Source organism: Pholis gunnellus (genome assembly GCF_910591455.1).
Source record: "Pholis gunnellus genome assembly, chromosome: 17".
In the NCBI taxonomy this organism is placed as follows: domain Eukaryota; kingdom Metazoa; phylum Chordata; class Actinopteri; order Perciformes; family Pholidae; genus Pholis; species Pholis gunnellus.
The window spans coordinates 10,369,500-10,385,897 of record NC_136544.1 but is presented as its reverse complement, the minus strand read 5'-3'; the positions used below and the strand labels follow the sequence as shown (position 1 = coordinate 10,385,897).

Genomic DNA, 16,398 nt, shown 5'->3' with positions numbered 1-16,398 from the left:
GAGATGAATGTCTCGCTCGGTATCAACTGCGCGCTTTAAAAGTCTCCGTCTAACCTTGAACACAAATGCAAAAGATCATCCTTGTCTGAGTTATCAATTGGCTGCATCATCGTTCATCTTCCCCTCATCATCTCCCGCACCTTCTCCCTCCCTCCCTCCCTCCCTCCCTCCTTGTCTCTCCATCTCCTCCCTCTGCGCCTTTTTACGCACAAAACAAGCCAGAGCGCACACACGGCTGGCGGAGAAAGCGGGAGAGACAATAGACAATAGTTTGGGTCATCATGGTATTTGGATTTTTACCGTAGGTAACATGCGCGCCGGACTGTGAGATACAGGTGAACAATCTGTGAACGCGTCTGTCCATTCACTGGCCCAAAGTTTCTCCAGGTTTTAATGTTGCCAACCGAGATTTCAGGAGGAGTGTGTTTCACCTCAAGGTAGGACTCCGTAACTCAAGAACAGGTTGCCAGTGAAGGCAGACTTGAGATTTCCAAATAATGTTGCTGCTTGAATTGATGTGTGTCTCTTACTCCTACAGCAACGCTGGCGGAGATCCAACCTTATTTTGTGTTGAGTTTTTTTTTAATGCTCAGGTTAAAAAAAGAAAATACAATGAAGTCACGGTGACCTTGTTATCTGATAAATTATGATCTTGGATTTGGTTTGGCAATCCAAACAAACAGAAGAGAACCGATTGTATTACCGGATGGGTTTCAGTTGGTGGTTCAGTGTGAGATTCGTTGCTTTTGAGATTGTCTGATGCTTATCGTGGATAACATTTCATTATGACATTCGTTTACAGCTGTTTTATGAGTAATCACATCCAGTTGTTGAACCAAAACAGACTCTTAACAACTCAACACTGCCTTTTTTTTGTACAGCACGAGGGTAGTCCTGCCATTTCAACAGCTTTTTAAACTTCAGTATCATAACTAACAGATTTCCTCTGCTCGAGAAAATCTTCTCACTATTTCTTTGAATGTCAATCTTCGCAGTGCGCTTCAACTTTATAGACCGATTTATTGATCCTACTGGTCCTCATATGAAATGGCAATTATGTTTCCTTTAATTAAAGCTCCAGGTGACCGGCAGCAAAGTTAATGAAATTTTTTCCAACATTTTTATTTCGGTAATCATTAACTGAGTGTCAGGCTGTTAATCTCACCATGTAATTATCGATGCATTACACAAATATGTCAGTAATGTATTCAACCCGCAATTAGGCAAAAACCTTAAATCAGATTAGCTGTATTTACATAATTCCTTTGTTTTATTTCATTACTATTTTTTTGTGGCAGTGGGACAATTACCCGATATTCAATAGCCTATTCTGTATTTAGTGGATTTTACAGGCTAACCGTTCAAGCCTCCCAAAAGTAATCGTATCATGAACATTTGAATTCTTTACAAATATCACAACAAAAAATCTTAACATAATTTAATATCCAATTGGAACACAGACTTGAAATATTATGATATACATATTTATTTAAAGAGCCTAATAAAATAAATACAGCTGACTCTGATAAGGCCTCAGCAAACAATCATTAAAGTAGGCCAATAGAGAAATGTGTCCACTTTCAAACAGGACGTTATGAAACAAAATGCCGTCGTAGTCCTTAAATGCCTCTTCTGCAATACTCCATTTCGTCACATTAATGACACAGATGAACAAATTAGAATAACAAACTGAAACTAGTAATTAAATTGGTGACCGTAATTTTAGAGACAACTTTAAACATTTACATATTTTCAAAACAATCAACAAAAATGATCAAAATTATACTGGGATTATTTAAAATGAAATAATATATAGACATAGATATATGTAAGAACGTAGGCTACTATGCTTTGGTATTTTCCCAATGTTGTTGTCTTTTTTAAACTTGTTAATTTTTATTTATTTAGATTTATTAGGCTGTGTTGATTTCTATTTAAAGGCTCACATTAACTTTTACATAATCAGATGACTATATTTAGGGTCCTGATGTGTAACATGATATCAACCAAAAAATTAAGCTTGCGTAATAGGCTAAACTTTGTAATTCCTTTTATTTTGATAATTATTTAAATATATACATTTAAATGTCTCGTTTTTATATTATCTTTTTTTTTTATCAGTGTGTGTGTGTGTGTCTGCTAATTCAGTCTAATTTAGGATCTATATTATGGTATCTAGCGTAAAAGTCGCCTTAAAAATACTTACATATATCCTAAGTCGGCGTGCATCGGCCTACATTTTGCCTCATTATTTCCCTTATTTTCAAATGGATTCACTGCAGTAGTTCTAATGATATTATAAACAGTGCTTTTGTTTTTCTGCAGCGATCACATTGAGGGAAGGAGAGAAGGGATGAAAACAGAGGAAAGCCCGCAGCCCTGTCAGCAGCAGCCTCCATCCTCAACGCCTTTTGGTGAGTTAACAGACAAGTTGCTGCATAAGGCCCAAACGAAATAAACTCTGATGCATATTATCACCATATGAAAATATTAAGGACCGTCAAAAACGTACAATTTTTGAATATCATGAAGACCACGAGGAGTAAATCCCATAATCATCACTGTAACCATAAATCCCTGTGTAATGTGTGTGTATTGGAGAAAATATCAATGAAGTGATAAAATCACTATTGATTACCTGAAATCACAGGGGCAAAATAAGGGCAAAAATATTATGAGAATATAAGTTACACCATGGGAGAAATAATGACAAAAAAGCAAAAGTTGCGTTTCCTACGTTATAACTTTAAAAAACACACACACACACACACATACATTGAAGAATAGAATATACTTTCATTTTTAAGGGAATGTATAAACACCCATTATACCCATTCTGAGCACATAGCTATGTTGGAATCTCAAGCTGCTACATGAATACCTTGTTTAGGGACCCGAAATGCACACACACACTCCCACACATACACACACACACACACACACACACACACACACACACACACACACACACACACACACACACACACACACACACACACACACACACAATGTAATGTAAGTATCTTATAGAAGAATGTTCAACTCCACGAGGAATGAAAATCAAATCAATGCAATAAACAAATCTAGTATGGCTACACAAAAACTATATTTGGGGATAAATTAAATTAATGCTCTAAGGACTTTTTAAATCTTGAGATTAGATAAATAGTTTCAAAAAGTGGGGTTTTGATAAACTTTTTATCTATTCAGTAGCATACACTCGGCACAGGGTGGGTGACTCTGATAATAGTGTCTGAGGGTGCCAAATGATGCATTAACATTTGTTTTTGTGTCTGTCAGCATGCTTTTGCAGCGTTTTACAGATGACCATGAGGGAAATCGTGGAGACTTGGAATCATGACCCCAGTCATTTTAATATTCCGCCCTGTCTCTCTATCCACGTACTGATATCCTCCCTCCAGGTCAGGAGTACAGGGGAGGGGGAGAGGTGTGCGCGGGCTGCGAGTCTCCCATCGCCGACCGCTTCCTGCTGCGCGTGAACGAGCGCTCCTGGCACGAGACCTGCGTCAAGTGCGCCGTGTGTTTGAGCGCGCTCACCGGAACCTGTTACTGCAGGGACCGCCTGCTCTACTGCAAGCACGACTATGAAAAGTAAGAGCACACACACACACATTGACGTAGGGTTCACTATTAGCTTTTGCTCCATCGATTATGGGATAGTCGGGCAGGAATTGAAGAAGTATTCAAAAAGCTATGCCATATAGATTACAACTTGATTACGTGGCCGAACAAAAGCCTAAATCAAGAGAAAACCACGTTTGACCGCACGTCATTTATGCAGTGGTACATTCTTCAGGCTAAACAGCTGTTCTTCACTAAATAACTAAACATTTGACAGTTGAGCAAATGAAGGTGTGAAGAAAGGTTAAGTGTTTGCAGTTTTACAAATGACCCATCAGTTGTTATATTGCACAACTTCTGATCAAATAAACATACATTTCACACAAAAAACAACAATGCATCTTTAAATACTTTAGCTGGAAATTATAAAGTAGGCTTTATAAGTATATATGTTCTGCTGATGATTGTTTAGTAAAACTTTCAGAACGTTTTAAGAAAATTAAAATAATCCCCCTCCAGTTTTATCTAACAAAATGCAACCTTACAAGTCTGTCATTACAAATGGGCCAAAACGTTGCTCAAACCCACATAGCTTCATTTAGAATTTGCAGTCAAGATGCCCAAAGTTTAAAAAGATCATGTCAGGCCGAAGTAAGTGTAAAGTGTGTCTACATTTTTAGGATTTTCCATTTTCATCACAAAACATCAACATTTGGGTGAAAGTGTGACAGATATATAAAAGTTCTGTAACTGATTGATATAAATATGATATCGGACAGAGGGTAACAATGTTCCCTCCACCTGTGAAGCCTCTTAAGGGGATTTGAGGGACTATTAAGGTTTCAAATGATTAACATGGAGCTTCTTGGAACATTTTGTAGAGTTCTTATATATGGAGAAACATATGAGCCCCATTTTACCGCTGCAAGAATTTGTAGTAATTCATTTGTTTTGCAGATCAGTTTGTGTCACAGAATTACAGTTATGGATCTGGATTTATAGGACAATTCTCATAGGTGTTTGTCTTTAGTCTCCTCTGAATGAACATCACTTAATTATGCTATTTCATGCTCCATGCAGTAATGCAGTATGCACACTGTCTGGACATACTGCAGTGTAAAACAATAACACATATTGTGTTACTTGCTTCGTAAAATATAAAATATCCAGTTTTTTGTTTGATAATACTTTTGAGGCCGTACCATGTGTATGTTGGTGTGTGTATGTATGTGTGTGTGTGTGTGTGCGCTTTTTGTTTTCGTCGTTTGGTGTGTGCTGCGGTCAGTGGGTGTGCCTGCAGTGGGAGCTCCAGGGGTAGACAGCTGAAGGACGAGCATGAAGCTTGTTATCATTGTTTTGAAAAGTGTCAGACGGCATCCAGCAGCACAGGCTCTCCCACTGTACCTGACATCTGGAGGAGAGAGAGAGAGAGAGAGAGAGAGAGAGAGAGAGAGAGAGAGAGAGAGAGAGGGCGAGGGAGATGGGGGAACTGCAGCTGATGAAAGTCCCATTGTGTGACGTTTATCTGGAAAAATGAATGAGAAACGTGGAAGTAATAGCTCATCATAAATGTTTTAAATTTTCAGCGATGGAATGAAAATGTGTATTTGCTCCCCTCGTGTAATGACTGTAATTGTAGATCCAGATTAATAGTCAGCCATTCATTCACTATGGTGTTGATTTAGTACCCTATACATTGCATATGGATAGTTGCCTTGTTGTGTGAGTCGGTGCCAGACTTGGCACACAGTACAGTCTGTGACCTTCATCGGATCAGCAACAATGTCTCCTTGTTTTCCCTGCAGTCTGTCCATCAGCGCCTTACACTCCCCCCCCCTCCCCCCTATCTAGAGCAGGTGTGTGCATTTTAACAGTTAATAAATGCCCAAGAATTCAGACTGTGCATGAAAAAATAATACAATTATGAAGTGATGCTTATTTTTTCTTTTAACCCTCTACTTGAAGTTTGGTTGTATTTTAGCACCAGCTGGTTGAAAGAGGCAAAGGCAGGTCAACTGCCCGATGTCTAAAGACATTGATCGTCAAGTATACTTTTAAAGAATGTGTGGATGAAACGTGTACATGCATGGAAAGATGACATCTTGCAGGCTTTTCTTGCTCATACTGGGGTATTTTCCATCTCACCCTCGTGCAGTATCTCTGGCTTGTCCAAATATTTTTTAATTTATCTTTTGCTTTGATTACATCACCCGCCCAGCACACAGGCAGAACTCTCCTCCCCGACTCTCCGTCAACTTAAGCCACACTGTGCATTTGCTCGCGTGTGCATGTTTTCTATAGTTTTCCGAAAAGAAAATGGTGAAATAGAAATGAATACGGGGAGGTATCTCAGAATTAAAAAAAAAATAATTAATCTATTCGGCTGAGGTGAAACAAATAAATGCATGTAGATGTCTATCAATTCAAATGAGAAGACAAATCTAATTTTGAAATGTGACCCATCCCCCACCCTGATTCATCTGGACTAAACTGCCTTCGAGGCAAAAATTCATTCAACGTTTGCATGTTTAATGTTTTCAAAGGACATTTTGCTTCAAAATTATTCTAAACTGATTGACTGCGATGCTCAACATCATGGTTCAACATAACATTCGACTTTTTAGGGTGAAACACATCATCTTAATCTAAATATTCAAGCCCATGTAACTATAGAATAAAGGTTCAGCTGTGAGTCAAATTCAAGTTCAGTCCCTGAAACTTTGTGTGATAAATTAGTGCTAACTCTACTGCCACTTGTTATCTATGTATTAAACAGGAGGTATGTCTTCATTTTCAAGATTCCCTCGTCTCAATCTGTTATGGAAATGAGGGGATTAAGACACAATAAACTCAAGTGCATCTTGTGGATTTTTCTTGTGGATTTATTTTTGTTTTGAAACCTGAAGAAATTCTCTGGAACTCCATCCTGTCATGGACCAGATGTTCAGCGTGAGGCTTTAGAATAATTTTGTGGCTAAATTCCCATCGGGATGTTTTTATGCGCTTGTGCAATCATTTTTACCGACAAGATGGGTAGAATTATAAAAATTTGGATGGAAAAAATTTCAGACATCGGAAACAGGAAGTCTGATTATAATGAGTAACATTTTTCATCAGACATAAATGAGCCATGGTAGAAATTTGGCTAAGACTATTTAATTCTGTTTATTATAAGAAAGTAAAAACATATTTATTTTGAATAAAAAAAAAAAAGAAGAAAATTAGTAGATATCATTCTGATTGAAATTAAGACAATGAAACCATCTGAATATGCATGAATATTGTCTACCATCCTCGGTACCTTACACACACTTGTCTCAGACGTTGTCTTTTGCACACCGGCTCGACATCATGGTTCCTTGCCAAACAGAGCAGTATAAGGCCAGTGTTCCCTGGTCAATAGTGCTGCGCCCAGACAGAATGGAGGGTAGTCTGGCTGTGCGGAGCCTGCGAGCTCACTTGTAAGCCCCATAAAGGCAGCTTCAGCCCTGTGAAAAACAGGTCACCAGGGTGGATATTCTCTAAACCTTGGGTTTAATACCTCACTCTGTGGGGAGGAGGGCACTGAGACTACATCTAGGTCTACGAACCCTGCCTTTGCAGACAGACTGAGGGAGACCCCGCCGCCACAGTTATGGAATCTCCCTCTGCTGACCATGAATCTATATGTGAGTCTAACACTGACGGCCTGACAGAGTATCCTCTCAAGTTACTCTGCATTTATGTGAGTGAACTTCTGAGACTTGTGGCTTTAAAACTCAGAGACGAAGGATAGAAACAGCATCTTCTACCCCCGTTCTCTCCTCCAAACCCCCATCCCAGCCACCGTTTCGCTCCCTGTCTCTCTATCCGTTACCTCGTTCATCACTGTCTGCTTTGTAATAATATTTCTCTATTCCAAACCTCATTTCCTTCTCGTTGAGATTGATGGCAGCGATGACACCAAACAGTTTATCTCTCCGTTTATCCCTTGTTTTCTCTTAATCGCCTCCCCTCCCTGAGCGCTTCTTTGTGTCTCGGGAAGGGAACGGGGAGGAGGTGGTTGGGAGGCTGATTGGGTACAGTGCTAATTACCCAGCATTCTGTGGCTGTCCTGCGATGACAGGCCTGACACTAGACTGCAGGGAAATACTATTAGAGAGAATTATGCAATGACACGTCAGAAGAACAACAAGCCCTTATCCCCATCAGCTACAACTTCAACTCTGGTTAGTGAGTCAATGCCACATTAATGAGTTACTTTTAAAATAAATAACTGCACAGTTATGAAGTTACATTTAAAAATGGCATTACAAGTTATGAAAGTGAATATTATGGGTAAAACTGTCATGTTTTGGGTGCCAGCAGAAATCAATTAAATCAAATTAAACCAAAATGATCTGCATCGCTAGAAATCGTTTGAGGCAAGTGAGAAAATATTAGTTTTTTCTGCAAGTGGAAGGAAAGTTTGTGGTTGACTGACTGACAGGACTGTATACATCCCAGTGAGAAGCTACATGATACATGCATGTGGTTCTGAAATGTTCAAACACTCCCCCTACCCAGGAGCCTACACAGGCTAAACCCGCAGCTCAACAGTTGATTATTGGAGGAGTGCCAGAAGAAGGAAAGTGGTGATGGGGGAGTTTTTGTGTTTGGATGTTGTGCTCTTGCAAAACAAGAAGATTTGATGTTATAAATGAAAGAACATCAGGGAGAAATCTTGATGATGATGGAGAAAGGGTTCAAAATGGGATGAAGTAGGTAAAGACGAGGTGTCTGAGATTTTTAAGAAGGGATGCAGCATCAGATTTTGGTCCGGGTGCATGTGTGTGAGGTGGGGGTGATATTGCCACTGTTTTTGCATAATGTGAGATGAGACCCCATCATCTTTCCTCCCCCACAACAATTTCATAACAGACAGCTAATAAATGTTTCATGGCAGAACAAGCTGCTCGCCTTGGCTTTATTAAATCTGAGATAATAAAAGCAGAGAGGGAGAGGAGAAAAGAGAGAGAGAATAGGGGGTCGCACCAGAGAGGGAGAGATAGGGTGATCGGTGTAGACTTTTCTCAAATCGAGCGGCTGTATCTCCTGTTTCTGGGGCAACGGGTCCCGCTGTCCCCCGCCACCCCCTCCCCGCTGCTTCCCACTCCGCCAGAGACAGACAGGAAATGAGAAACGGGCAGACAGGATATTGCGTTCTGGTGGCCTGGGGATTAACTGTTTTATCTAAACTAACACACACACACACACACACACACGCACACGCACACACACGCACACGCCTACTCACTCACGCACACACACACACATCTATATCCTCACACATAGCATTCATTCTTGGTAGCATCAGGTGTAGCTCGCACACACCCAGAGACACATATCATGCAGACCATGCACGTCATGCAGGTTTTTAGTTGTTACTTTACACAGGTACATTATATTAGGTCTTGAATATTACAGGCATCACTGCTGCTCTCATGTCGAGCTCGTCTTATTACCAGTGTGAATGGTTTTCAGTGAGAGTCTTGACATGTAACTGTATAACTGTGAGATTGGCTTGAGAGTTTCTGCAGATTGTCTCTCAAGATGTCTTCGTACTCTGCAGACCCTCACGGTCATTAGATAACAACTATTATATAGCTTTTACAAGAGGACTGCTTATGATGTTACTTTATTGATGCATGGAGGGATGGGGTGCACACATGACAGCATCTGTCAGTGTTTTATTGATGTTTGTACCCAGGCACCTTATCTGTGTTTACACAAACTGTGCATATTTGTGTTTACGTGTGCATGTGACCGTATGTATACCAATGTATGTGTAGGTGTGTGTATGTGTGTGTGACTGTACTGCATATATATATATATATATATATATATATATATATATATATATAAATATATATTTATATACATGTGTGTATTTGTGTGAGTGAGTGTGAGTGAGTGGTGGCAGGGGTAGCGAGTATCGTGGGGAATGCTGGGAGATTTTAATAACACAGAAGCAGTGCAGGGAGATTTAATAAAAGGAGATGATGTGATTACTGAACCCTGGCTCTGAGCCATTTTGCTTCACAGAGCAATATCCGCCGAAAGTGCGCACACACACACACACACATACACACACACACACACACACACACTTACACACACATTGAAGAAATGGATACTAAACAGAATACAACTTTAAAGTAAGATTGTTGCATATCATTTGTTTTTTCTAGGTCCCTCACATGAATCCTTGGATGTACTTTCATTTTAAAGGGAATGTATAAACACCCATTTGTGTGACACATATGGTCATTCTGAGCACATAGCGTATGTTGGAATCTCAAGCTGGTACATGAATACCTTGTTCAGAGACCGAAATGCATCTTAAACTACGAGTTAGGAATCAAAAAGAGTGAGAATGGGTAGATCTTTGGAGAAGCTTTAATCTGCCCAAGTCAGGTTCTTCTGGGCTCGCTAACATACAACTGATCCAAACCTAGTGCAAACCCGTACCTATATAAATATTCATCAGTTATGAAAGCATGCACAACAACTGTAATCGCTCTAAGACACATACATATTTATGGAATGATTGTGTTGCGGTCCACACAATGTCGTGCTTGTCAGAGCTCACAGGCAAAACAATGCCACATGACACAGCTTAGGGAGATGATGAAGATTCTGTTATTCTGTTTGTATGCCTAGGATCTACAATAAAGCATGTCGGAAAGGGCTGATTATAACTACCCAATACACTCACAGCACATCACCTTTTTCTGCCTCTCTGTATTTGATCTCATAATCAGTGAGCTTGTAATTAGTTGTGCCCCCTAACCCCTCAGAAATCCATGGCGCTAAACATAAAGGTGCCCGAAGCCAAAGTTCTTGAGGTTTTTTACATCACAAGCTCATAAGCAGACAGTCTTCTGTTTTACTTCTGTACATATATCATGAATATTACACACATCACTTCATTAAAGGAAAGCCCGCTAAATCCAAAGCAAAGTCCTCTTCCAAATATCCTTTCTGATAGATTTGTTCACAGCTGGTCTTAACTCTACACCTCAGCTGTTTATATTCAAATTTTCATTTCCACTTTTTTTGCCGTGGATATTGAAATGCAAGACAAAAGAACTCTCTGTATTATCATTGTCATGCAAATATTCTTTTTTTCCACTGATTCATATCACAAAATATGACTGCTATATTAGTGATATTCACTCTTATAAAATCATGTTTTTATCGTAGTTCCACAACATAATAAAACAGGATTGTCTTAAACTATTGTTTGAGTATTTTACCGTACGTGTATTCTGCTGTAAACACGAGATATAATCAAAAACGTTTGTCTGACAAGTGACAAATTAACAAAGAAATAACAAAAATGAAACCATATGGCATTCAATTTTACAATCTATTTTAATAAAATCTCTGAATAGAAGGTTTAGCAAATGTGCAAAAAAAAACAAACACATAAATAAAATGTACCTAATTCATGTGGCAGTTTAATCATCACGTGATGATAGTGATTTATTGGAAGCTACACCCTGGTCAGGGCCAGTGTGAATGATACTTCTATTAGAGGGATTAGACTGATCTACTTACAGACCCCCCTCTGTGGCAGTTGCCCCAAGTTGCCTTCATTTGCCATGTTGAGTAAATTCCTGCCGTGCTGTGTACACCCCGATTAGGGAGTGTGGGACTTAACCACCGGCATCATCAGTCTTATGTCAAGCAATCCTGTGACAATCCAGTTCAGTTGTATTTTGTTCACAGTGAAAGGAAGTGTTGAAGTGTCTGTTTGGATGGAGAGTGAGGCTACACAGCACGATGGTGATAGCTCCCCTTTGCAGAATATATTAGATGCCAAATATTAAGGTTAATAAGGTTTTTGCAGATATTTCACAGCAGACGCAGTTCTTTAAGATGCAATGCACTGCTTCTACGAGAAGATCTACGAGTAGAGCAACCTTTAGTTAAACACAAGGCCCTGTCACAATAGAGCCGTGAAGGGCTGTTTATAGGGACACTTGTGTTTGTGTCATGATGTTAAACTAGCGACACTGTCATTTGGGGAATTTGGGGAGCGTTTGGCAGATGGATTGAGAGAGATTAGCCGCAGCAGCTGCGTTTGGGACAGAATCACAGATTAGGAGCTCTAATGTGCAGACCTGGCTCCTTCTTTACGCTCCAGATTTGGGCAGCAACACCTTCCTATCACTCAGTCAGGGACCGTCAACACTTCTGCCTTTGTCCCTTCCTCCCCCTTTTCACTCCCCTCTCATCCTCCCATCCCTCCAGGTTTGTGTTGTGTTCTTAGTGCTATTTCTGCATCAGCTGACCTCGCTCTTTCTTACACCTATGCTCTGGTAACTCTTGCTGTTAAAGAGATATTCTGGTGATCAAGATTATCTGTACTATTTCCTGATTGCAACATCAGCATGATCATGGGTGATGGTATGGTGAATGTGGTTTACTAGTCAATGTCAGACTAGGTATACTGATTCTCAGTGGGTGGGTGCAAATGTCAGTGTGCAGGCCTGTGCGTGTGCATGCATGTGTGTGTGTGTGTGTGTGTGAGTGTCTATGTTTGTGTGTGTAAGTGTGTTTTAGTGTGCATAAGTGAGAGGAGAGAGATTAACCCCATGCTATCCCCAATCCCTGGTTATGAGTTTACAGCGTCTGTCTGGCCATCGCACTGTTTAAACAACAATCTAATTAATCCTGTCTTTATTAGTTTCAGTGAACTGGGGAGGCAGGCTGGGAGGGCGTGAGGGAGAACTGGGAATGCTGGCAGAAAAAACTGGGGACGGAGGGGGAGGAAACCAAGTGCATGTGAGAGCAGGGATTTGAGAGGAATTTAATGGCAGAGACTTAGGCCCTGTGAATGGAAATAGGGATGTGAAGAGATGGTGAGGCAGGAGAGAAATTGAAGGGTTATAACATCTCACAGGAGGAGCGACAGAGGGACAAAAGGAGGAAAGTGGTCATGGGGAAAAGCAATAGACCTGAGAAAGACTGTGTATTAAGCTTTATAGAGTTTAAATAAGTACTTTGAGATTGTGGGTGGGATATGGACAGACTGGAGTTTACCTCTTCAAACAGATTTCCACATTTAAGGATTTAAAAGGGAAAGACTCTCAACAGGCAGCTCTTATCATAAGCTAACTACTGCCACCTACTGTAATGAGGGAGAAAAGAAAATACAACATACAGATGCCGACGACTGTAATTCCTCTCAGCAGATGTTCACCTTGTCGCTCTGTGAATTGGGTAATGCTTATACGACCTTTAATTAAGAAACAATGTTAAACTCAGGGTAAATGTGTTGGCGCTCCTTGACTGTGCCGCTTTCTGTAATTACCTTACCTTTCTTTTTCAGTACTCACAGTTTATGTAAGTATCATTCATATACAAGCTCATGTGTCTTTCTGTGCACCTCCAGGCTGTTTGTAAGGAAGTGCAGCGCATGCCTGCAGGTGATTGGACGTTCAGAGCTGATAATGCGTGTGCTCGGCCAGGTGTACCACCTGGGCTGCTTTACCTGCTGTGAGTGTGAACGCCGGCTGCAAAGAGGTGATGAGTTTGTACTGAAAGAAGGCCAGCTGCTCTGCCGTATGGACTATGAGAAGGAGAGAGAAATGTTGGCTGCTATTAGTCCCACACCAACTGAATCAGGTATAGTAGATTATAAGGTTGCTTTGCCTGGATCACTTTGAAATCAATTCGAAGTTGCTTGGTTTTTCTGCATACATCTTCTCAGATCCTCTCAGATTAGTGAGCCGCTCCTGAAGGGAAAATGGGGGTTTGAAGGTCTCAAGCTTCTTTCTTGTTGATTGACTTAATGACCACTGAGTCAATGACGTAGAACACAACTACCTGAAACAACATCACATCATAACAGCAAAAGGTCTTGAAAAATACAAACTGTTTGATATGAAACAGTATTACTACCTCTATTTTAAAATAAAGTTTGCTATGTCATCCTTCATTTTCAGATAATGTGCTACTGTTAGCAGAAGTGTATTGTCTTCTGATCAGCGCGGATAGTCTGCAAAGGTGCTCACTGTTTTTTACAGTGCATTCTGGATATATAAATGCATGTTAAGCTGAACTCTGCACTGGAACAATTTGACATTAAACCCTCTAGAAACATTTTTTCTTCTTCAGAGATTTAATAACTACAGAACTAGGGACTAGTTTAAGAAACCCTCAGTCACCTCTGCTTTAAATACTTATTTTTCCTTTAATTAACGAAGAATGAAAATATACCTTCACCTATGGCCTGATCTGACTCTTTTGTTGTCTGCTTACCTTGCTCAGTAAAAAGTGAGGATGAGGAAGGTGGAGGAGGTTCTGGCGGGGGGAAAGGTGGTGATGAAAGCAAGGAGCACAAGCGTTCAAAACGACCACGCACCATCTTGACCACACAGCAGCGCCGCGCTTTCAAGGCCTCCTTTGAAGTGTCTGCTAAGCCTTGCCGCAAGGTGGGTGGACCTGCTTGGTTTATCAATGAAAATGTGTGCCAGAAAATACTCCCTTGACTTTATTGTTTTGGGGCATCTTTGTCAGTCTGCATATCAATTAATCCCTACGTGTGCTTGACACTGTAAAGTTTGTATTTAAAAAAAAATGAAAAACTCTATTCTGCAGGTGAGAGAGACACTGGCTGCTGAGACTGGGCTGACAGTGCGTGTTGTGCAGGTGTGGTTTCAAAACCAGAGAGCCAAGGTTAGACCTTATATGTTCTGAGGACGTGTTCTGTCTCACAGATCGACACAAAGACGGAATTCATACAGACAATGTTTTTGTGCCTCAGATGAAGAAGATTGCTCGCAGACAGCAGCAGCAGCAGCAGCAGCAGCAGGAACAAGAGCAGCTGGGAGGGACCAGACGAGGACCAAGCAGAGGGGGCCGCCAGAGCAATGACGACAGTGAGGGTAAGAGCTTGAAGTGCCAATGCAGGATGGAGAAGAATAGAAGAACAACATATGACATGGTATGACTAAAGGGATACTCATCTCTACACAGATGGCTCCAGTACCCATGGCATGGATGGGATGCTGGGATATCCCTCTCTGCCACGTCAGCAGCTACTCGCTCTGGACCCCAACATCTATGGCGGAGAACCATTTCGACATGGGCTAACACCGCCTCAGCTGAGCAACGAGCAGCTCCACTCCTATGGTGAGACAGGAGGTCAAAGCTGCAAATTCAAAAGAAACTGCCCCCTCAAAACGCAATTCAAGGGCATGGGGGCATTCAGTGTGTTAGTCTCAGTAGTCACAGTAAATGTCAAGTCTCCTTACAAACCAGTCAGTTTAATGGAGTCATATACGCTATAGTCAAACAATTGCACTGCCCAATATTTTTCTTATTTTCTTATCATTTCCTTGGATAATGTGCGGAGGTAGGCATAAATGTAATATTTGTACTCGAAGGTGATGCATCATGTGGCATTAGCTAATAGGAGAATGTTTGAAGGAGGTTTTTAAGATGTGAGGAAAAGGCTGAGATTAAACCACAGAGACTGACTCACTGTTTTGGAGTTTTGGAGTTTTGGAGTTTAGAGTAAAAATATACTCTTCTGTGCTCTTCTGTGCTCTCTGGTGGTAATTAAAGGCCGTTCCACTTCAGCTGTGCACACTCTTTTTTCCCCACAGACTCAGAGACGGTGTTCCATGACCTGGACAGCGATGGAAGCCTCGGCCACCTTGGAGACTGCCTCTTGGCAACAGGGGACGGCAGTCTCCTGCCAGGGCGAGTGGGAAACCCCATTGACCGGCTGTACTCCATGCAGAACTCCTACTTCACCTCCTGACCCTTATAAACTCTCGCCTTTCCCACTCCTGTTCCACCTTTCACCTCAGAGATGCAGCTAATGGAGTCTGTCCATCAACATGCCTGTGGGACCGCTCTCCATGAAACAGCCGACACCCAAACACACTTCTGAGCTTTTATCACAAAGCCTAACATAGTCATAACATCCCTTTGCAGCATATTAGCTACGTGTCCCAACCATCTTTTCTTGATACGAATCACATGCTGGAAATACAAACACTGTAAATGTCCAAGATATGTAAAAAGACCTCAATTTCTCCTGTTGTATTTATGTAATGTTCAATGAAACACGTTTCATGGCACTTTCCGACAAAAAAATGACAAACAGAAGACACCTATCAAACATATTTATGTGTATATCATGATTTACAGATGATAATTGTTGAAAGTGAATTCATCAATCAAGGTACGTGCATCAGGAGTCTTGGCAGGCCTTATGAGCAGCTGAGAGTCTAAATTAGATTAGTAGTTTGCATTACTTTTTTTCTCGACAGGACTAGTGATTAGTTATTGTGTGTGGAAGACTGCAGCGTATACAATACTGTATATGGATTGGAGTACAAATTGCTCTCAGGTTAGTGTGTATGTTTATGTGACCTGAGCTATAACTCAGGATATTGAGCTGGATAGGAGTACAATTTAACTTGCCCAGTGAATTCAAGGACGCAGATTGCAAAGAGGAAGAAACTCTCCATGTAAAATGGTCATTTCAAACTACATTCTTAGTTTTTGATAATGCATGTTTAATATGGACCAAAAAAGAAATCGCATCTTTTTTTTAGCATTTAGACAACACTACAGGGTTATTTGAGGAGCCTTATGCGGAAACAGGGTTGTATAAGTGATTATTTATTTTGCTTTCCCTTCTCTTTTATAATGTAATCACTTAGAAGCAGTGCAGTAAATGACAACCAATAGATCTATAACGCCCAAAGGTTCGAACACTGGGCACATGATGATGTGCTCTCAAATGTAAATGTGAGTATGACTGTGTTACAC

The 16,398-nt window shown here is 40.7% G+C and overlaps 1 protein-coding gene across 1 annotated transcript; it reads left to right on the top strand.

Moving 5' to 3' along the window:
* Positions 1-393: 393 nt before the first annotated feature.
* lmx1al (LIM homeobox transcription factor 1, alpha-like) lies at positions 394-15,379 on the top strand (the record flags this gene model as incomplete). Its single annotated transcript, XM_079176828.1, has 9 exons — positions 394-437; positions 2,326-2,414; positions 3,423-3,612; positions 13,004-13,236; positions 13,882-14,045; positions 14,212-14,289; positions 14,378-14,498; positions 14,590-14,745; positions 15,222-15,379. 9 exons carry the CDS (start codon positions 394-396, stop codon positions 15,377-15,379), a joined length of 1,233 nt encoding a protein of 410 aa, XP_079032954.1.
* Between the last annotated feature and the right edge of the window lie 1,019 nt (positions 15,380-16,398).